This window comes from Schistocerca piceifrons, chromosome X (genome assembly GCF_021461385.2).
Source record: "Schistocerca piceifrons isolate TAMUIC-IGC-003096 chromosome X, iqSchPice1.1, whole genome shotgun sequence".
Classification (NCBI taxonomy): Eukaryota; Metazoa; Arthropoda; class Insecta; order Orthoptera; family Acrididae; genus Schistocerca; species Schistocerca piceifrons.
Window position 1 is genome coordinate 53076122 of NC_060149.1, and position 24480 is coordinate 53100601.

Sequence of the window (24480 nt, forward strand, 5' to 3'; positions counted from 1 at the left end):
AGGCTTGCCTACCAAGAAAGATGTCTGTTTTGCTCACGATCTGGATCACAACAGACAGAGACAAGTGATTTCTGCACTGCAGAATGCTCCAGCATCCTTACACTTGGCCTGTATCCCATGCATGCTATTGGCTAAAACTGATGGCGTGAATTCACTAGCAGTTTCAGCAGAGTGCTGAGGGTGTCTCTTGTCAGCAGCTTTAAGTGGACAGACTGCCTTTGTTCTGAAAGGCAGGCAACTTGGCACGTAGGCACAGCATAAGTTGCTGTGGGAGAAAACTTGTACAGATTTGGCTGGGGACTTCTAAATAAATTTTTTAAAATCAATTCCCTAAAATATTCCTTGACTGGTTGCCACCCTGTACAGATGTTTGTTCTGCTAGGTTAATATGTTTTCGCATTCAGTACAAAAAAATATTCTCATATTAACCATAATAGTGAAGAATGTTGATGTGGACCGATATTGTTCTGAATGAAAGGAGGGGAAGAACTAACAGCAGGAAACAGTCAGTTAACTTGGACACCTGGTAACCATCAATTACCTATCAATACAAAGAACTTTATTGCCCCCTTAGGGTTAGTAGTCATAATATTAAGTCATGTCATTGATTGATATTTCATCTAAAATTTTTTCGGTGGTTTTTCTGTGATGGAATGAGGTGCTTCATTCACAACTTTCTCAAAAGCAGCCACCTAATCTACCCCCATAAGATGCTTCTTAGAAGTGAACAGGTAACTTCGTCTCCCATAGCCGAATGCAGTATACTTTTGACCATTTCTTGATAGCAGTCTGTGTTTATTGGTATATTGAACATTAGCACAGGATCTTAGTAGTAGTAGTAGTAGTAGTAGTAGTAGTGGTAGTATCAGCTTTATTCCCCTGTAGATCTCTTTTTACAAGTATGTAGAACATGTCAAAAAAGTATTTAAAGTTTAGATCATTTTAAAATAAGCTAATTCATATACACATATATTTACAGGCTTCTAGTTAGAGGCAATCATTAGATTTACTCCTGGTATACAATACTTTCTTACAAATAACTTATTTAATAATGTAATGCCACACTGTTCACTCATATCTCACTATCAGTCACTGCACACACTATACACACATTGTTTCATAACACTTCACTCGCTACACACACACACACACACACACACACACACACCCACACACACTGGGTATCTCTGGGCCATTTCCTGTACCACTACTTCCCATTTGCTATCCTGGAAATCTGATTCAGCATCTCTCCATAATGAGTGAGATGTTGAGTGTCAGACAGAGGAAGAGGTGGAAGGATTGTGCTATGCATAGCTTGGGGGTTAGGATTTCTAGAAAGGAAAAAATGAAGGGAAAAAAAAAACATAAAGTGAAGGTGTTATCTGGAATGTTGCATGTTTTATAATCATTATAATACTACTACTACTACTAATAATAATAATAATAATAATAATTATTATTATTATTATTATTTGTATTGTTTATTTGTATAACTTCTTTTATAAGACCCCTACTCTGTTTTATCTAAGTAAACCTTCAATGTATAAAATTTATTGCATAACAGGTACTTTTCAGCTGCCTTTTTAAATAAGTGAATTTTTGCAATTTCTTTAATCTCTTTTAGTAATTTATTGTACAGTGTTGTTCCATGGTATAAAATGCTGTTTTGAGTTTTATGTTTATTTTTTCTTCTAAATGTAAGTTGTGTCTATCTCTTGTTGCAAGGTCATAGACAGAGCTGTTTATGCAGTAATTACCAATGTTATTTTTGATGTGTACAGCTGACTGATAAATGTATTCACATGGAGCAGTTAAAATCCCCAGTGTTTTGAACAGATCTTTACAATGAGCTTGACAAGTATTTTTGGTTATTATCCTTATGGTTCGTTTCTGGAGTTGGAAAATTGTGTTCATATTTTGTGCATTTGTTCCCCAAAAACAGAATGCCGTAGCAAAGAACTGAAAGTACATATGTATAATATGTAAGGAAAAGACACTGCATGTTACACACTGATGATAGGATCTAAGGGTATAACATGCAAATAACATTCTGTTTGCAAGTTCCCTTGTGTGTTCACACCACTTCAACTGAGAATCAGTATGCATTGCTAGAAATTTTGCATTTGTTACACAGCCTATAGAGGTGCCATCTACATTTAATTTAACATTGTCATTTTTCCTCTTCAAACTGAAATTCATGGCATTAGTTTTCTTTATGTTCAATGTCACTTTATTGCTTCTTGACCAATCATAAACTTCCTTGAGAGTTTCATTTGCTTTCTCGGCAAGGAGTTCTCTTGTTTTCTCAGTGACTATAATCTTGCTGTCATCAGTGAAGAGAATTTTTTCACCATGAGTAACACTACTGGAAAAGTCATTAATGTATTTTGATTCTGATAAGAGTTTCAGTAACTGTTTAGATCTATTTGAAGTATGTGTTACCTCTACTCTTTGTACCCTATCTGTTAGGTATGACCGAAACCAGTCATTAGCTACCCCTCTTATTCCTAATGCTTCTAATTTATTTAATAGAATATTGTGGTCGACTGTATTAAACACATTAGAAAGAGCCAAAGATATGCCTGTGACACACTCATCTTTATCAAGAGCATCAAGTGCAACTTTTGTGAATTCCACTATGGCTGACTCTGTATTTTTGACACTTTGGATACCAAACTGTGATTTGCTTAAAAGATTGTATTTATTCAGGTAATTCAGTTATCTGTCTTTCATAATTGCTTCTATTATTTTTGAGAATGCTGACAGCAGGGAAATGGACCAGTAATTTACTATGTATTCAGTATTACCTTTCTCAAGCAGAGGTACAACTCTTGCATGTTTTAACTGCTCTGGAAATGTCGCTGATGTGAAGGGATTCATTTATTATTTTTGTTAAGGGGCCTTTTATAGTCCATATGTAGTGTTTCAGTACACTCATTGGTACTTCACCTAAGACTACTGACTTTTTATTTTTTATTTTTTGAGCAATTGTATTGACTTCATTATCTGTGGTTTGAAGTAACATCATTGTACTTAGTGCATTGTTATTTACTGGTGTTTTATTTGTTTTGGGGAAGTTTTGCTGTAACTTCTCTGCAATACTTGAACAATGCTTGTTTACATAATTTGCTAAGAGTTGTGGATCATTTATTACCTTATCCCCCTCCCTTAACAGTATGTTATTCTGCGATTGTTTGCCTCTCCCCGTTCACTTTTTTATAACATCCCAGACTGGTTTGCTTTTATTCTCTGCATTGTATATTATTTTGTCATTAAATGACTTTTTTACAGCAATCAGCATCTTCCTATAGGTATTTTTGTATCTATGATAGAAATTTAAGAATTCTGGATCATTGTGAATCTTTTTCATGGAACTGAGGTGTTTAAGTGTTTGGAAGGACTTCTTAATACTTGCTTTTGTGAGATGCTGATACAGACATGCATACTTTTGGAAATGCCTTTTCAAAGTTGAATTTGAACAATGTGGAGAATATAGAGAATTTCATCCCAGCTTTGTTTTTCTAGTTCTTTTGAAAAATCTTTTATTTTGATTTCTGATGGATGTCGTTTGTAGGTTTGTAGTTTAGGGAATGATTTGATGCCTGATTTTACGGTTGTTATTTGACTGAGATGATCTAATAGTCAGAGATCTTTTACAGCTACATCCTATATTTCCCTTTCCATATTTGTGGCCACATAGTCAATTACTGTTTAAGTTGTCGTTTTAACCCGTGTTACACTATTGACCAATAGGGAGAAGCTAAAACTTTCAAGGATGTTTATGAAGGTGCTGCTGGATTCATTTATGGTATTAGTGTTGATGTTGATGTCCCCACACAGAATTATGTTGACCTTTATACTTGAGAATTTATCTAGAACTTCTGTTAACTTATTGAAAAAAGTGCCCACACTACCACTGGGAGATCTATATACACACAAAATGATTAATGTTTTGGTGATATCAAGCCCTGTTTATTCAATAGCTGATATTTCAAAGAGTTTGTCTTACCTTACTGTACTGAGGTCATGTCTTTATTTGAACTGTGTTCCTTTACTGATATAAATGCATCTCCTCCACCCCTTGAGATAGTTCTGCATTAAGAATTTGCCTTTTCATACAGTGATGATAATACATATTGGATATCTGTCTCTCTACACCAGTGCTCCGTAATACAAATTACTGTGCAGTTTACAGATTGGAGCTCAACTTCAAATAGTTGTATTTTATTTTTTATTGATTGCATGTTTTGATGGAGGATTGTAAAGTCTCTGAAATGCCCCATATTACTCTTTTCAATGGTTTGTTTTTCTTTGTGACATATTTTGTATATGAAATTTGAGGTGTTAAAATCTGTCTTGTGAGTGATAGTTTCAGCATTTTTTAAAGTCCTGGAGATACTTTACAGGCAGGGGAACCTGTTGTCTGGATTTATCCAACAACAGACCTACCTTTCCTACCTATGACAACAGGTATTTGATCATGTGTGGCCTGAGATCCACCCCGTATACATTCATGAATCAGCTGTACCAATTTTCCCTTCCCAGCCCAAGTACCTTACTCCTTTTTCACCACATAACCTTTTTTGTGCAACTACTTCACCCCTCACTCTGTTTAGTGTGCTGCAAGATTTATTCGAGAATGCTTCAACAAATTCTTTATATGATTTACATGTGTTGCTGAGCCCTGTTCCCCATGATTTTGCTTCTCCTTCAAACCTACTCATCACGAGTTTGGTTTTTTGTTGTTCTACTGTTTTTCCAGGCAAGGTACCCTCAAACTGTCTAATGAAGGCTACTGAGTGTATAGTTCTCTTACGAGAGAAATGATGCAATTTATACACACTGGCGTGATTTTCTATGTCACATACATAAACAATATGTTTTTTTATTTCTTGTTCACACCAAATTTGGACTTTTGTTTACCTTCATTTTCTGTTTTGTACTGCATCTCAGCAAGTGCTTTTTGCTGTATTATTCTCAGTTTTCCCTGAATCACACTTGTGTTGCCTTTACAAGAAGATTCTGCATGTGAAATATTACGACTAAGTATTTCATGGTTCATTTTGATACTTTATAAATTATTACAGTAGATCTGTGTTTCTCACTACATGCTTTGATGGATTTGTTTTGCTCTTGGTTTATGTTACTAATGTCATTAATTGTTGTTTGTGTTACTCCTTTTTGATCATGCAAATCCTTCATTTCATTGTCAATCTACATATTAATTTCTGACTTAATTTCTTACCCCATTCTAGTTTTTCATATTCTAGTTTCGTGCAGCATCCTTCAGTTTTTACTTCAAGGTTTATAACCTTTTGTTCAGTGCATCAAACTTAGTATTAAGTTATGCTGTTCCCACATTAATTTCCTTTAATCTATTATCTGTTTTCTTTTGTACTCCTTTTTGTTCTTGAAAATTAATTTTCGCGTAGACATCATATACTGATCATCATACTGAATTGATGAGGTGTCAGCTGATGCTGTATGCTAACTTAATGTATGTAACTCATTTGTAGTCTCATTAGTAATGTTAACGTCAGAGTCATTTTCTCTGGTATCGTCATTCCAATCAATCACTTTATTCTGACTAGGTACTACACATCTTGGGTTTAAATTATCATTGTTTGCCACTAAATCTACATTTTTATTGTCTTCAGTATTAATTAATTCTACATTACCATTGAAATCATTTGTGGGTCCTTCAAAATTCTCAGTGAGATCATTGGTTTTTTAATTCTCTGTTTCAGGTTTAACACCAATGTCTGAATCTATGTTTTTACTAAAATTATTTTTGACTGAATTTGACATAAAATTAAAGCCATATCGGATTTCACTACCATTTATTAGTATCTGGCCCACCAAATCGTCCCTACTGCTGTGTGAATTCCTTTTGTACTGCCAAGATTACATTTCACTTCTTTTACCCAGATATTTTTCTCATACTGGTGTTCCAATTACAAATCTTACAATGCTATGTGCAAGCATAAAATTTACTCTACTTTTCTTCCTTGCATATTATTGCTGATTCTCACAGCTGTTGACTGCACCCCTAGCTGCAATTCCACTGTTGTTGTGTGCTGAAACAGACACATCAAATGTGCCCTATACTGCTAACTGCACTCACCACTATGTGCTGTCACTGCACATGTTGTCCATGGATGTCTCATGCTGCTATGCACGCATTACCATTTTGTAGTATGACATATCTTTAAGTGATGATTTACAATGTAATCCCATTGACCATGCACACAACATTAACTTTTATCCTCATAGTACTTCAGCACTTCCTATTCACGGTTTACACTAACATCACTTTCATAGCAACAAAAAATATGATTTAGTGTCATAAATTATTATAGTTCAACAAAACCTCAATAACGATTCAAACACAGTTCATTATCTATTTATCACAGTTCTCATGCAGTTCTCTAGCCATTTACAGTTCACATGTACACAGTCCTTCCACACAGTTCGCTAATTGGGTACAGTTCACAGTTCTTGTTAATAAAAGCATAAAATTTAGCATCTTCATTTGAAAGCACTTCAACTTCAGAAATATTCCCCGCAAGGTTTGCCATGTATGGCAAGAGAGAGAGAGAGAGAGAGAGAGAGAGAGAGAGAGAGAGAGAGAAAGGGGGTGCGTTACATTTGTATGATAAATACCTTCCCTCAGAAATATTCCATCAGCAGCTACTGTGGTGAACACGGACAGCACTCAGGGTGAAGACTTGTACACAAGTGTGTGTGTATGACAGCACTGGGCAATGAGAGCCGTGATTGAGGGAGTGGCAATCACCATCTGCGCTATGGCCCGAAGAGCACTAATTGCAGTGCCTCTTGGTCCTCCAGTGGCAAGACTGGTGACATGTATGACTGTGGCAGCTGTCCGAGATGTGGTTGACAACAAATACAGTTTGCTAATGGTTGTAATTAAACAGTTTACCTTACATATCTGTGATTTTGTTGCCAGCAGTCTGGAAAGGTGGCAGCCTACAAGTACACATGTGTGTTTCATACTGATGGATCCAGTGCTGGTAGTTACATATACTGACAGCAAACTATGACTAGACCTAATCTATTCACTTGTACAGTTACGGTAATTAATTGCAGATTAGTTCTCACACTCCCCCCCCCCCCCTTGCCCCCCCCCCCCTCCTACTTGCATCTCTACCTCTAATAGTACTAAGGACCCGTCACTATTTGAGTTGTACAGATCACATTCTTGAGGGCAAGTGTTCTGATAAGTTGTAGTAATAGTGGTTAATCCAACATTCTTTTACTTTGTTCTTAAATAACTGAGAATATTCAGTTTCCTGCCTGATATCCACTGATAATGTTTTCTGGCCTGAACCCTTGTACCCTAGAGACAGATGGCATGATATGTGGAAGATGGCGCTGTCTAATTAAATGGTTGTTGTAGTCTTTGGCAGAGCATGAAGAAATGGACAAAGGGAAGTTTCTCACCAACAATGGGTCTATAGCCTCATCAACTTGTCCACTACTTCATCTTTATGAAAACCACAGTGTTACCTACTTCACCGGGTATTTGTAATTGTGATGATGCACTAGATTGCTCTTAACTGAATAGAAATGCAAATGACAAATGAATTATACAAAAATGCCTAAGGTGTACGTTTGATGTTAAACAAACTGTACTACTCAGTGTGCATGGGCCTACAGGTGTGATACTGTTAGTTATGTAAGACCATCAACCATGGCAAGGTCATATCATATAAGATGGAGAAAATCGGCTTTTAATTGTCCTGAGGCCAAAAACTGCATGGAAAGCATGAATCAAAATCAAATTGGATTATTAGTTTCTGTGTGTCTGGTACAAAACATGTTCAAAATGCTGACCACCGTTTTCTGCAACAAGTTCAAATTGAGAAACAGCATGTTCCACAACTGATGGAAGTGTTCCCGGGGATCACGTTCAGGATGTAATCCACAATGCATTCCTTCAGTGTGGCTAAGTCTGCAACCAGAACACTGAACTCATCGTCTTTCAGAGAGCACCACAGCTAGAAGTCAAACGGATGAAAATCAGATGATTGGTACTGCCAGGCTTTAGCGCAATGGTAACTGATAATTCTAGCATTTCTGAAATAACTCTTCAGCAGCTGGTTGACTGGATTTGCAATGTGCGGAGGTGTGCCATATAGCATATAAATGATCCCATCCACACATCCACGCTTTTGGAGAGCTGGAATGGCATCATTGCACAAAAGACACTCATAGCGCTTACCAGTGATGGTAAGCTCTTGTCACTTCAAAATATATGGCGCTATGGTAAATCATGCCATAAATCCTCACCACACAGTGACCATTTCATGACGAAGTGGTACTAGTTGATTTGCATGTGGATTTTCTGTTGCCCATATTCGACAATTCTGTGTATTCACATATCCTGTCAGATGGAAGTGGGCTTTGTCTGTCCATAAAATCTTCCACAGCCTATCATTGTCCACTTCCATGTGAGCAAGAAATTCTAAAGCAAAGGTCTCTCTTGCTGGCCAGTCAACAGGAAGCAACTCGTGCACATGGATAATTTCTAATGAATAGCGCAGAAGGTTGTTTCATAAGATATTACGCACCGTGTTCATTTCTATGTCCAGCGTTTGGGCAATTCTCCTTGCACTACACGTTTGTACACCACCAATCATCTCCACCTGCATTGCTGTGACTACTGCTTCCACTGACATCAAATCAATTCATTTCCTCCCTCTTCCACGTTGCACTCCACCAGACCCACGGCAGTCATCAGACCAATGCATTTTTTCAAAACCCTTCAGAATCTGGAACTTCTGCAGAGCGATGTGTGCCATGATCCTACATTGAGACAGTCATGACGAACATCGTACATGCGAAAGGAGGAAAAACCATGTACCCGTCGTGTTTGTACCAACTTCAGTGGGCCGTGCACATGACGGGTGTTTTCATTGATGTATTGTAGCATACAGTGCCATCGATTGATCAATTTTCACACTATTTTTTTCTTCTGCTATATGTTTTCCCTCTTCTCCGATAATATTCCATTGCAATTTGGCATCGTTCTGACCAGTGGTGTAATTTCTGAAGCATTTTGAAAGCTTAACTTTAATTATAATCAACCTGTAGTAGATGATGATGATAATGATGATGATGGTCATGATTTGGTGTTCATAATCCTAATTTATATAAATTGCACCAGGTACTGTTCATTTCTGCCAATCACATGGCTATGATATTGCATTCTTTTCCTTTCCTTTGTTTACAAAAGTTACAAAACGTTCTTGATAGCTGCTTAGTTACATTGACCAGTGTTGTATTTTCTAACAGGTGAACCATATGCTGAATCAGCTAGGCAGAAGAAATATTTTAAACCCAGCTGGTGGCACAGAGACCACAACGAATCAGGTATATATTCACTATACCTATGCTGTAGTCATGGTCGCAATCAGATTTTTGCTTATGAGAGTTCTGTAAATATTGACAAGGTAATGCTGTGAACTGTGCTTTGTATAGTGTGCAGCTATAATTTTTCTCAGATTCAGTCAAATATTAGTTATACTTTTTAATGGGATTATTTGATTTTTGTCATAATGGAATTGTTAGGAAGAAATGAATGTGTATTTTGGGAGTCCTCATTAATTAATTCTATAGCTACAAAGCATGCATGTGAAAGTTCCTGGTTATTCAGATGATTTTATTTCAAATTATTATGAATCTGTGAGAGCTATTCACTTTGCAAGGCAGGTGTATAATAACTAGAGTCCAGATTTCTGTGTAAACACAAGTTGCATGAATTTTTGCATGTGTGGCCATTTGCTGGGTAAATGTATATTTTGAAGATGGTATGAATTGAGGCACTTGTAATGCATGTTATATCACATTTTTTGACCTTTGTGTATGTTTTTAAGTAACGTGCATGACACCATCTTTTATAGATTTATTCATATGAACTACGCCAAGGTGTAGAACATAAGCAATTCTGCAGAATTGTTGCAGTTTGTGATATTCATACTGAGCTCAAGTCCCCTACTTTAGCTCAGTAGTTGTCACTAGAAGTCGGTATACTTTGTGCCAATATAATTAAATTAAAATAGGGTATTATTATTATTGTCATTTCACAATGCTGCTCCATATGTGATGAAGGCTGGGAAAGCTATTAAATATTTTTATCATAACTTGAAGTGTCTAACACGGGTGGCCCATGTGCGACATCGTGTAGCTGAAATGGTAGTCTAAAATTTGATTGTGTGAATACACTATTACAAAAAATGATACGAACAATGAAAATTGTTGCACAAAATACAATGGTTTGAAACTGCTGACAGCATTAAGTTATATGTTGCCATTTTTCCAATTGAAGGTACTCTAGAAAGCACTTGTCTACATTGCTGGATTTAGAAATATTCTTCCAGATTTAGCTGTGCCCCTACAACCTTTTTTAACCAGGTGGGATACCTGGATTAATGCTGCCATCTTTTACTGTGGTAATTTTGATTACGTTGTCAGTAAGAGACATTGAATTGTTACATATCTATTGAAGTTGACATCTCTTTGCTTCATTCTACTGAAAAGCCTTAAGTTACTGCAGTGTAGGTTTTTTGCTTCATTTTTGGGCTGTAGACTTTTGAGGTGACTAATGCAGTTTGCATTAAAGACATGATAGTGATATTCAAGGAAACAGATATGAGGCAAGACCATATTTACATCAAATCAAATTGTGTGCATTTTAATTTGGAAATACCAAAGTGGCAAGCCACAGGTGGAGTCCCGGACAGTTATTGTAAACAGAATGAGATTTTCACTCTGCAGCGGAGTGTGCGCTGATATGAAACTTCCTGGCAGATTAAAACTGTGTGCCGGCCCGAGACTCGAACTTGGGACCTTTGCTTTTCGCGGGCAACTGCTCTACCAACTGAGCTACCCAAGCACGACTCACGCCCCATCCTCACAGCTTTACTTATGCCAGTACCTCATATGGAAGGTAGGAGACGAGGTACAGTCGTACTTGGCTAGCTCAGTTGGTAGAGCACTTGCCTGCGAAAGGCGAAGGTCCCGAGATCGAGTCTCGGTCCGGCACACAGTTTTAATCTGCCAGGAAGTTTCAGTTATTGTAAAGGTTAAAAATCTTTGCAGTCATCCTGCAGAGAAGTGGGTGTTGCTGTTTTTAGGATACAAAGTTATCAGATCATATCCTGATTTTGAGTTTACAAAGAAGACAAAAAAATATTTTGCAGCAAAATTGTAACAAAAACTATCAAATTGATCAGACATTGTCCAAAATTTCTTCACCCAAGTATACATCTGTCACTTCTTGTGATATAGAAACAGCATTTTCTGTCACATATTTTAATTCTTTAATCTGCCTTATTATGTGTATTTACTGATATGACATTGCATGAATGTATGCATGTTTTACCATTTGATAGTTCGTGAAAATCTGGGCTCTAGTAATAACATTATGAGTAATTTAATAAGTAAAGATATTAACTCACCAAATAATTTAGGTGTTGAGTCACTGATAGATACATAAAGAATACAAGAGGTGCCTGCTAGCTTTCAGAGGAAATCTGGCACATTGTTTAATCAGCTAGGAAGTTTCAGTACTACACATACTCCCATGCAGAGTTGAAAATACGGTGTTTACTCGTGTATAAGACAACCCTGAATATAAGATGAGCCCCCCCCCCCCCCCCCCCTTTATGAGTGGTTTCTTGGGAAAAAATTGTTTTTTAACTCACTCTGACTAATCAAATTTACAAACTCCTATTCATGAAAGGGATATGTCTAAAAAGTTAACATTATGCCTTTTCTGTATTTATCCAATTTATTTATTGTTGACATTTTGATATGACATGTAGAAATTAAATAAACAAAAGGAAATTTTTGTAATTATACTCTGCATTCTCTTGCTGGTCTATCTGGAATCCTATACTTTGTATTTTCTTGCCTGTCCACATAAGTTCCGTCAAATTTCTGTTTTTCACCCGTGCTCTGCAGATTTGGGGGGGGGGGGGGGGGGGTGAAGGAAGGGGTTGTTACATATGGCTTACGATGACACCATACAGCAGGTCAGTTGGTCAGGACTTGTAAGTGGACATCCAGGGCTGCTGTTACATGTAGGAACAGGAAATTAGGTAAAATAAAGAGAATATATTAAAATTTACAGTATATAAGTAGCACACCTACAGTCGGAATTTATCAGGTTTAGGGCAGTGTAGGAGGTTCTTGCTTCATTTTTGGGCTGTAGACTTTTGAGGTGACTAATGCAGTTTGCATTAAAGCCACGAAGGTGATATTCAAGAAAACAGATTTGAAGCAAGACGAAATCAAGTTTTGTGCATTTTCTTTTGGCAATAACAAAGTTGCAAACCACAGGCAGAATTCCGGACAGTTATTGAAAGGGTTAAAAATATTTGCAATCATCCTGTGTTGAAGTGGTTGTTGCCATTTTTAAGATAACAAAGTTATCAGATCATATCCTGATTTTTAGTTCATGAAGTTGACAAAAAAAAAAAAAAAAAAAAAAAAAAAAAAAAAAAAAAAAAAAAAAAAAAAAAAAGTGGCAAAAGTGTAAAAAAGTATCAGCTTGATCTGACTTGTTCCAGAATTATTTCACCTAAATATGCATCTGTCACTTCTTGTGACATAGAAATGTCATTTTATGTGTCAAAAATGTTCTGTCTGGTAAATGCATGAAGGTAAGCAAGGAAAAGTGGGAGAAATTGGTTACTGTTTACTGTTTTAGAGGAAATAAGAAGTAAATTTAGAAGTGAATACTGCATATTTTTGTTGTTTTGCTGCTTTATTGTGCATGTTTAATGATATATATTGTGTGAATACATGCATGTTTCACAGTTTGATAGGGTGTGAAAATCTGGGGTCTAGTAATAGAATTATGAGTAATTTAATAAGTAAAGGTATTAACTCATTAAATAATTGGGGTGCTGTGTCATTGATAGGCACATAGAGAATACAGAGAACCCCCCTTTCCTTCACTCAAAGTGTGGCACATGGTTTAATCTGCTAGGCACTTTCAAAACTACACACACTCCTCTGCAGAGTGAAAAATATTGTATTTAGCTTAGTGTAAGACAACCCTGAACACATTCCAACTAACGAAGATTACAGACTTTTATTCTTTTATTCTGTGTAAAAAGTTAACAATACACATATTCTATATTTATACCATTTATTTATTGTTGATATTTTGATAACACATGTAGAAATAATAATAATAGTAGTAATAATAATAATACACTACGCGTACATTGATTACCAAAAAGCTTTTGATAGTGTACCCCACTCACGGTTACTACAAATATTGGAAATATACAAAGTAGATCATAAATTGATACAGTTCCTAAACATAGTAATGAATAATTGGGAAACCACACTTAGTATCCAAATAAATTCAAATAATATTACATCACAGCCAATACAGATTAAGCGTGGAATATACAAAGGAGACTCATTAAGTCCTTTATGGTTCTGCCTTGCTCTGAACCCACTATCCAACATGCTAAATAATACAAATTATGGATATAATATTAGTGGAACATACCAACACAAAATCACACATTTGCTATACATGGATGATCTAAAACTACTGGCAGCAACAAATCAACAACTCAACCAATTACTAAAGATAACAGAAGTATTCAGCAATGATATAGGATACAGACAAAAAATAGGAATAGATAATACAAATATTAAAGAAGAACTAAAAGAAAAATAGAGACAAAGGCTAACAAAAATACTGTAAACAGAATTGACAGCAAGAAACAAGACAAAAGCTATAAATACTTATGCTATACCAATATTGACTTACTCATTTGGAGTAGTGAAATGGAGTAACACAGACCTAGAAGCACTCAATACACTTACACAATCACAGTGCCACAAATGTAGAATACATCACATACATTCAGCAACAGAAAGATTCACATTAAGCAGAAAGGAAGGAGGAAGGGGATTTATCGACATAAAAAACCTACATTATGGACAGGTAGACAATTTAAGAAAATTCTTTATAGAACGAGCAGAAACTAGCAAAATACACAAAGCAGTCACTCATATAAATACATCAGCTACACCATTGCAATTTCATAACCACTTCTACAACCCTTTAGATCACATAAGATCAACAGATACAAAGAAAGTAAATTGGAAAAAGAAAACCCTACACGGCTAGCACCCGTATCATCTAACACAGCCACATATCGATCAAGAGGCATCCAACACATGGCTAAGAAAAGGCAATATATACAGTGAGACGGAAGGATTCATGATTGCAATACAGGATCAAACAATAAACACCAGATATTACAGCAAGCATATTATTAAAGATCCCAATACCACAATGGATATATGCAGACTTTGCAAACAACAAATAGAAACAGTAGATCACATCATAAACGGATGTACAATACTAGCAAATACAGAATACACCAGAAGACATGACAATGTAGCAAAAATAATACATCAACAACTTGCCATACAACATAAACTAATAAAACAACACTTTCCCACATACAAGTATGCACCACAAAATGTACTGGAGAATGATGAATACAAATTATGCTGGAACAGAACCATTATAACAGATAAAACAACACCACATAACAAACCTGACATCATACTCACAAATAAAAAGAAGAAATTATCCCAACTAATCGAAATATCCATGCCCAATACAACAAATATACAGAAGATAATAGGAGAAAAATTGAAAAATACATCCAACTCGCTGAGGAAGTCAAGGACATGTGGCATCAGGATAAAGTTGACATTATACCGATTATACTATCAACTACAGGAGTCATACCACACAATATCCACCAGTACATCAACACAATACAGCTACATCCAAACGTATATATACAACTACAGAAATCTGTAATTATTGATACATGTTCAATTACCCGAAAGTTCCTAAATGCAATGTAACATATACCATACAGTTAAAAGGAAATCTTGCTTGATCAAGGTCCATGTCCCTTTCCATTTTTAACCAGACATAATGTCTGAGAAAGGAAAGAAATAATAATAATAATAATAATAATAATTGTCATCATCCTAACAGGACAGCTGTGAATCTTATATCTCCACTGTTACAAATATTTGGCTGTTTCTTCCAAATATGTTCTGATATCTGAGGTGGTGTTTACAGTGGGATTCTAGAACACAGCTGTTCTTTTTTTCGCTGAACTCACATAGCATTTTGTTTATATCCTGACATGAAAATGTTACAATGACACTTGCTTCCAAATATATCATCTGCCCACCACTCTCTGATTGACTGTGTAGAACCGGCAGCTGACACACCCCCAATCATTCCTGTCACACTTCATGGTGAGCATTGACAACGTTGCTGCATGAAACACATAAGTGTGTCACTGGTCCCCATCGAGACTTTTCATCTCCTGCAAAAATGTATGTTATCGTTGAGTATTTCTTCAGTTTTAAAGTCAATTCAATTGTGAGTGCAAATGGATTCAGGCAAGCTGCAGTTTATAAAAGTAGTAGATGTTTACATGACACAATTTCTGTCTCCTCAACACTCCTCTCTACACACTCATCATAGTCCTCAAGTGCACTGTGTTCTGCTCATCCTCCAACTTTCCATATTGCTGTACTTGAGCAACAGATAAACATTGATGGAAATATCTTGTAGGATGCAGATCATATGAAAAGTAGCAACTAATACACAAATAAAATACTGTAATCACTAGTCAGTACAATTGTAGAATTTTCACTCATCCTGCAATTTAGTGGTGTCTGTTCTTACTATCTCCACAGTGGGTCTTTTTGCTGCAATTTGTTCTCACGATAACAGTTACCGACTGTTTAATATGATTTATTTCATTTGTTAAACATTTCATTGTGAGTTAATTTTCCTTCTTGTTTCATCTGAATGTCAAAATCTTGTTCATAACCTGATCAAAAAGCTGATGATGATTTTCTACTATATTCTAATACGTGTACAGAGACCGAATTTCTCATTTTGCAACCTCTTGCTAACTTTCTCCTAGCTAAATAAAATATCAACTCAGTTTCAGGATCAAGCAACAGTTTTTGAGGGATACGATTTTTGCCTTTGAATGTTACCTTTACTTAAAAAACAGCATTAATGTGTGTGTGCGCGGTATCCATACATGTATGAGAACTTTTATTACACATCTGTTCAAATACAACAAAAGTTTGTAAGTGGATTGAATTTAATGTTATTTCCTCCTGTGTTTCACAAAATTGCCAGTTTTTAAGCAGAACATTAGATTGTTGTAGTGGCTAGTTCATAGTTCCTCGCCTATCCCTTGCACTAGCACTGTGATTCAAACATCACATGATTCTTCAAGCTAGGTCAATAGTGCATCAAGCGCAACAGCGTATAGGGAAATTTTGAGCCTATTCAAATGCAAGTATTGTCTGATATGCCCCACCCTTTGAGACTGCTCAAAATAAATTTTTACAGAACCTCAATAGCCAAAGCTTTAATTGTAAATGTAAGATGAGTCCCATATAAATCTATTCAACAATGTAAAAATGTTGGCCTCAGCAGAAATAGTTTAATCTCTGAATGTAAGATGACTCCATATTTTTTTGAATGAAGAATTACAGAAAAAAACCTTGTCTTATAATCAGGTAAATACGTAGAGTCTGAAAGTAAAATTTAGAAATTTTGTTACATTTTATACATTGATAGTTGATGGTAAACAGGTCTGCTTACATCAATCCAACCCAATGAACTGCTTTGTACTACTGTGTTATTCATTGTTGTTCAAGTCTTTCAGTTGTCCAGAATGGCATCTGTCTTATGTTGGCCATAGTGAAAGAGAAGTTTCCACATTAATCAAGTTATTTAGCTCACTGAAAAGTGAACATGAAGGTCATAGTTTCAATAATGTATGCAGAGATATAAGTGATAATGAGGCCCCAGTACTTTTTCATTCTGGTCATGAGTGCTAATATGACATTTCATATTAATTTGTTCCACCTATACCTAGAGGAAAATAAAAGCATCAAAGATATTGCTGCATGTGTTTCAATAAACCAGTTGGCTCCAAAATGAAGGAAAGATGCAATGTTCAGAGTGCAATGTCAGTTTGTATATTTTAACTGTTTCCAAAAGCACCTGTACATAAACGAAATTATAAGTAATTGTTTTGGTCAAACTTTAAAAATAAATATGTGTGAGCTATATCCGTATGGCCATGTGTTTAATTGCTTATTAATGACTTAAAGAGAGAAAAGGAAAAAAGAAAAAAATTGACCCTGAGAAAGTCTGTTTCTGGCACCACTTTCTCCATGCCACAGTGAAAGGGTTAATGCAACTTCAAGTTTTAAACAAAGAAATTGGCGTAAAAAGCAAGAACTCAACAGTTAATTCCATGGTGAATAGTTGAAAAGTACAGATTTAACTGACCATGCTACCAGAATGTTTGGATTTGGTTGTGATGGATATATTGCTATCACTGGACAAAGGCAAATAAGATTGGGCATAGTGATAAGTATATATATTATTCAACCCCCCCCCCCCTCCCCCTCTCCAGCATCCAGCGGAAATGACTGGAAACTACTTTCACTATTATTATGTCTAATTACTGAGTGGTTTTGGCTTTCATACTTGCACCATCAGCATAAGAGGTCAATGACAGATTCTCTAAACATATCATAAATTATAAAAAAACTAAACTCCAAATAATATTAATTTCCATTTGTATTTCACTACATCAGCCTGTGTAACACCAGGAAATTGGTACAGTTCTTCATTTGAGCCAGTGTGCTCATATGCTGTCTGTGAAAGTGCATTTCACAAATAGTCTTGCATACCATCAGAGTATTGCTTTCTTTTGATGTTTGCTGAGAAGAAACACCACTCATTTGATCTATGCAAGGTTACGTCTTCACCAGTTTCTGATTGAGTCAAGCTGTTGTAACCTCTAATAACTGATTTTTACTGCTATCTTTCTTTTTGACATTAACTGCATCCAGTTGCAAGCCATACATTCTGTATCTTGGATTCTCTGAAGCTCTTGATCCAAAATATTTTTGCTACCTTTGTGCTGGCTTCTTCAGTTGCTGGCTCTTTCATATGCTTTCAAGTATAACTGAAAGGTTGCTTCAGGACATGATAGAGATCATAAAGACAGCAGACATACTAATTTCTTTCATACAGAGTGCTTCAATTTACTTTGTATAATCCAGGTTTTAATAAAAGCAGTCATCAGTATTTAATGTCAAATGAAATTCAAATCTCCCTCCACCTGCCTTGAGCAGTCAGCCAACAGCTGGCATGTCGTCTTTAAAGTGCTGATGATACATGAGTTCATGCATTCATTCATTCATTCACATATCATATTCTGTAAATCCCAACATGAAGGAGATACATCAGGGATGGGAAATGGGTCTAGTTATACATAAACAGGCAAAAGCAACCACTGGTGACTACAAACCAAATAATGTGTCCCAGTCAGCAAGAAATAAATGAACTTTATTTATACTCAAACTGAATAAAACAAAACAGTTATTTGGACTTGAATACACATTAATTTGTACCAGTTCACTGACATTGCACTGGGGGACTTCATATGATGGTGATGTTGATGTGGCGGCATTGGTGGACAGCAATAAAGCTTGAAGATGGTCCAGGAGGGATGTCCCATTGAGGCGAAGCTCATAGCTTGTTGCGGGTAGACATACCTACCCTGCAGAGCAGGCTCCCCCACATGACACAATAACACAGCCAGCAGAGGAGTTAGTGAAAGTGCGTTGTACACAGATGGGATGCGGTTGTGGGTGATAGTGGGCACAGTATGGAGAACTCGGATGAGACATGGAGCAATGCCTCATCACGATGCAGAGTAGAGAAATTGCTGTACAATATATAGAACTTGGGACATGGCTCAGGGCATATATGTCAGCAGCCAGTGTGGTTAACACTGATGGAACATGGAGTGAAGACTCATACACAAGTCTGTGTGTATGACAGAACTGGACAATGAGAACCCTTATTGAGGAACTTCCAGTCACTATCAGCCCTATGGCCAGTCCCGTAAACTACTTCCTCCATACTACTAAGGACCTGTTACTATGTAATAATTCAGTCAAAGCATTTGTATAATTTTACACAGACCATTTGTCAGCTGCATATAATCTGGCAGAGTCAAGAACTGTCTGATAAAATTATTTGAGTTATGTGGCATTACGTTCATGAGTCTGAGTATTCTGATAAGTTGTAGGATTAGTCATTAATGTGGCACTCTTTTACTTTGTTCTTAAATAACTGGGAATGTTTAATTACGTGCCCAATAACCACTGATAATGTTTACAGACTTTTTCATCAAACATGAAACATTGTTCTGAAGTCTCCTTCAAGATCATACAAGTCAGAAAATGAATCAGAGGGAGAGAGAGGGAGAGACTAGAATTTTGGATGCAGCTGAAAAACATTCAAAGTTGAAAGGCTTCAGTACCTCAAGTGTGAGAGGTGCTTCACAGCTAGAAGTTTCTGTAAAGAAGGCTTACTCACCTATTGATGATTCCCCCAGCATGCAAGTGGAGAACGTAGCACTGTAGAATTAATTGGTTGATTCTAGTATTTGTCAAAACATAGGGAGGAAATAAACACAGGGAGGCTTTTGAGTAACAAAACTTCTATAACCCATTGAACTTTTACACTATTTTATCTTAAGGAAAGCCACAAACAGTGTTACTACTCTGATGCATATTTGTAATTGTGATGATGCACTTGGTAGCACATAACAGAATAGAACTGTTGTTGTTTTTTCTCTTTTATGATGGTGGTGTGGTGGTGGGTGGTGATTATGATGATGATGATGTGCCATTTATAATCCTTCTTTACATAAATTTCACAAGGTGATGTACATTTCTGCTATTCACATGGCTATGATACTTCATTTTATTCATGTCCTTTGTTCACAAAAGGAAAAGAATGTTTTTGATAGTTACATAGTTACATCGACTAATGTTGTATTTTCTAACAGGTGAACCATATCCAGAATCATCTAAACAGAAGAAATTTTTTAAACCCAGCAGGTGGCCCACAGACCACGATGCATCAGGTATTTATTCCCTGCACCTATGCTGTAAACATCGTTGCAATTAGTTTTTCAGTTATGTGTTTTCTTTAAATATTGATGGGGTAATGATGTAAATCTTGCCTCGTATGGCAAGTTGAGACAAATCCTTCTTAGTGTGATCATTTGATTTTTTTTTCATAATGGAAATGTTAGGAAGAAATGAGTGTGATGGTTGGGAGCCAGCATTAATTAATTCTATAGCTACAAAGCATATGTGTGAAAGTCCATTGCTATTTAGATGATTTCATTTCAAATTATCTCCAGCCTGTGAATGTTACTCACATTCTGGGGTAGATATGTAATAACAATGTGCAAATTACCATGCAATTGAATGTTGCATGGATATTTGCATGTTGTGGCCAATTGGGAGGTAAATGCATATTTTAAGATGGTATGAAAAGGCATATTATATTGATTTTGTGGCTTTAGTGTATATTTTGCAATAATATGTGTGATAGCATCATTTATTGATATGTTTATGTGAATTATGCAAAAAGTGCGGAACACAAGTAATTTTGCAAATTTCTTCAGTCTGTGAACTTGATAGTGAGCTCAAGAGCCCTACTTCACCTCGGTAGATGTAGATAGAAGTCAATATACTTTGTGGCAATAAATTTAAATTGAAAAAATATCCTATTGGTGTTATACGATGTTGCCGCATACGTGTTGAGGACTGGGAAAGCAATTAAAATATTTTATCCTACCCAAAGGGTGTTTTGCCCTTGCTTTACATTGTGTATCTGAAATTATAGTATAAAACTTCACAGTGCTGATACAAAGTATTGGCACAGTATGAGGAATTCAGATGATACATGCAGCAACGGCTCAGTGCGATGAAGAGTGAACGCTTCAGTGGATAGTATGGAGAACTCGGAACATGGCTCAAGTCAAAGACGTCAGCAGCCAGTGTGGCAAACACAGACACGACATGACGTGAAGATTCCTGATTCAGGAACTTTCAATCACTATCGGCGCTATGCCTGGTCTCATAAACTAACATACGGCCGGAAAGCAGTGTGCTGACTACATGCCCCTCCATATCCACATCCAGTGATGTGTGTGCTGAGGATGATATGTCGGTCGGTTGGTACCATTGGGCCTTCATGGCCTGTTAGGAGGAATTAAGTTTTATTATCACTATGCCCTGGAGCACTAATTGCGGTACCTCTTGCACTTCCATTGGCAAGACTTGTGCCATGTATTAGTATGGCAGCTATCAGAGATGTGGTTGACAACAAATATGGTTTGATACAGTTTGTTTGCTATGCAGTTTACCCTGCATATCTGTTATTGTGCTGCCAGTGGCCAGGAGAGGCGGCAGCTTGCAGTACATATCTTTCTTCATACTGGTGGCTCCCAGGGGGATACTATATATGCTAATAACAAACTATGACTAGCCATAATCTACTGAAACTGATAATTATGGTAATTACTTCTACATTAGTTCCTATGTGTATGTTAGAGGGACAACAGATACTTCAGAAAAGGCCACTGCAGCTCCCCCCATACTACTAAGGGCTTGTTACCATGTAATACTTCAGTCAAAGCGTTTGTATAACATTACACAGACCATTGTCAGCAGTCTATATACTGGCAAAGTCAAGATCTGTCTAATACAATTATTTGAGTTTTGCAGAATTACCTTCTTGAGTCTGAGTATTCTGATAAGTTGTAGGACTAGTGATTAATGCGGCATTCTTTTACTTTGGTCTTAAATAATTGGGAATGTTCAATTTCTTGCCGCATATCCACTGACAACCTTTTATATACTTTTGTACCAGAATATGAAACTTTGTTCTGTACCCTTGAAATGGATGGCATAGTTCCCTTCAAGGTCATACAAGACAGTAAATCATTCAGAGGTAGAGAGACCATACAATGGTTGAATGTCACTGAGAAACATTAAGAGGAGAAAGACATCAGTATCTCTAGCATCAGACATGCTCCACTGCTAGAAGTTGCTGTCAAGATGGCTTAATCACCTGTTGATGATTCCCCCAGTATGCATGTGGAGAACATGGTGCTGAAATTGTTGGTTGTAATTTTTTTCAAAAGCTAAGGAGAAAATGGACAAAGAGAGGTTTCTAAGTAGCAAAGCATCTATAACCGCCCCAACTTGTGCACTTCCTTATCTTCAGAGAAGCCACAAACAGTGTTAGCTACTACAATGAGTGTTTGTAATAGTGGTAATGCCTTTGGTAGTACTTAACTGAATAGAACTGTAGTAGTAGTAGTAGTAGTAGTAGTTGTTGTTGTTGTTGTTGTTGTGATGATTGGCAAGACTTGGCGTTCGTAATTCTAATTTAAGCAAATTTCTGCTGTCAATCACATGGCTATGATATTTCATTCTTTCCATTTCCTTTGTTTACAAAAGTAAAAGAATGTTTCTGATAGTTGCATAGTTACATTGACCAGAGATGTATTTTCTAACAGATGAACCGTATGCTGAATCATCTAAACAGAAGAAATTTTTCAAATCCAGCTGGTGGCCCATGGATCACGATGAATCAGGTATATATTCACTACACCTATGCTGTAGTCGTGCTTACAATTAGTTTTTGGCTTATGTGATGTCTGTAAGTATTGACAGAGTAATGCTATGAACTTTGCTTTGTATAGCATTCGGCTAACATTTTTCTCAGATTCAGTCAAATATTATTTATACATCTGAGTGGTATTTTTTTGAATGTTTTCATAATGTAAATGTTAGGGAGAAATGAATGTGTAACCTAAAAAGTGGCAACTACTTATTCACAACCGATACAAAAGAGTTACATGTTTGCACCTGTTACTGTCCTTCAAAGCAGTCACCAGCATTGTGTAGAACCCATTGCCAGCGATGTGGAAGGCATAGTATACCATTAGCAAAGCCTGTTCTGTTGATGGTGCGAATGGAGCGGTCTACTGCCTGTTGAATCTCTAGAACAGTTCTGAAGTAAATGCCACAAAGTGCTTCCTTCATCTTCAGAATCAAATCAAGGTCACAAGGACTTAAGTCTGGGGAGTATGGTGGATGGTACAGTACTTCCCAGTCCCATCGAATGAACAGAGCAGCCTCAGCTTGCACTGTATGTACCCACACATTGTCGTGCAAAATGACGGGTGGGTTGCACAGAAAGTGTTGCCACTTCTTTTGCAAAGCTGGTCGAAGGTAATGCTCCAAAAATGAACAGTAATACTGTGCATTGATGGTCTGACATGGAGGAATGTAATGCGTTAGGATAACACCATCACAGTTGTACACGAGAATCACCATAACTGTAGACTGCTCCATTCACACCATCAACAGATTAGGCTCTGCTAACGGTATACTACGCCTTCCACATAACTGGCAGTGGGTTCTACACAATGCTGGTGACTACTATGAAGGATAGTAACAGGTGCTGCAAACATGTAACTCCTTTGTATCGGTTGTGAATAAATAGTTGCCACTATTTAAGTTCCAACCCTTGTATATAATAACAAGAGTCTGGATTTGCATGCAAGTGCATGTTTCATGAGTTTTTGCATGTCTGGTGATTTTTTTTTTTTTTTTTTTTTTTTTGGGGGGGGGGGGGAGAGGGGGGGGGGTAAATGAATATTTTGAAGATTGCATGAATTGAGACATTTATAATGTGTATTATATCGCTTTTGTGACCTATGTGTATATTTGGCAGTATCATGCATGATAGCATCTTTGATTGTTTTATTCATATGTAGTATGTCAAAAGTGCAGAACTTGAGTACTCATGCAAATATGTTACAGTCTGTTAGTTATAGTGAGCTTAAGTGCACTACTTCAGCTCAGTAAACAATGGTAGAAGTCAATATACTTCATGCCAAGCCCAGGAAAACAATTAAAATGTTTTATCCTAACCTAAAGTGCATTACATGTAGGCCCATGCACTACATCATGTAGCTGAAATGGTAGTCTGAAATTTGATAGTGTGAATACGCAGATACAAATAAGGTGAATAGATGTCCAAAATACAAAAATTGGAAACTGCTGACATTATTAAGTCATAAGCTGTCTTTTTTCCATTTGAAGGTATTGTTAAAGACACATCTCCATGTTGCTGGATTTAAAGATATGCTGCTAGATTTATATTGGCCCCTGAAATCTATTTTAACCAGATGGGGTACCTGGATAAATGCTGCTATCTTTCAATGTGGTAATTTTGATTAAGTTGTCAGTAAGATACCATGATTCCTACAGATATATTGAAGTTGATAACGCCTTACTTTCTTCTGTTGAAGAGACTTAAGTTGCAGCCTATATTTTTTCCTTCGTTTTTGTTCTGTATATTTTTGAAGTCACTGATGCAGCTTGCATTAAAGATGGGAAAGCGATATTCAAGTAAACTGATTTGAAGCAAGACCAGATTTACGTCAAATGAAATTTTGTGCATTT

At 36.5% G+C, this 24480-nt stretch overlaps 1 protein-coding gene across 1 annotated transcript in view; it reads left to right on the plus strand.

Annotated features, from left to right (window-relative positions):
* Positions 1-24480, plus strand: part of LOC124721691 — an 888717-nt gene that overhangs the window by 480794 nt on the left and 383443 nt on the right. The window contains exons 19-21 of the mRNA XM_047246771.1: positions 9319-9396; positions 19995-20072; positions 22524-22601. Coding sequence (XP_047102727.1) covers positions 9319-9396; positions 19995-20072; positions 22524-22601 — 234 coding nt within the window. The remainder of the gene's footprint in view (positions 1-9318; positions 9397-19994; positions 20073-22523; positions 22602-24480) is intronic.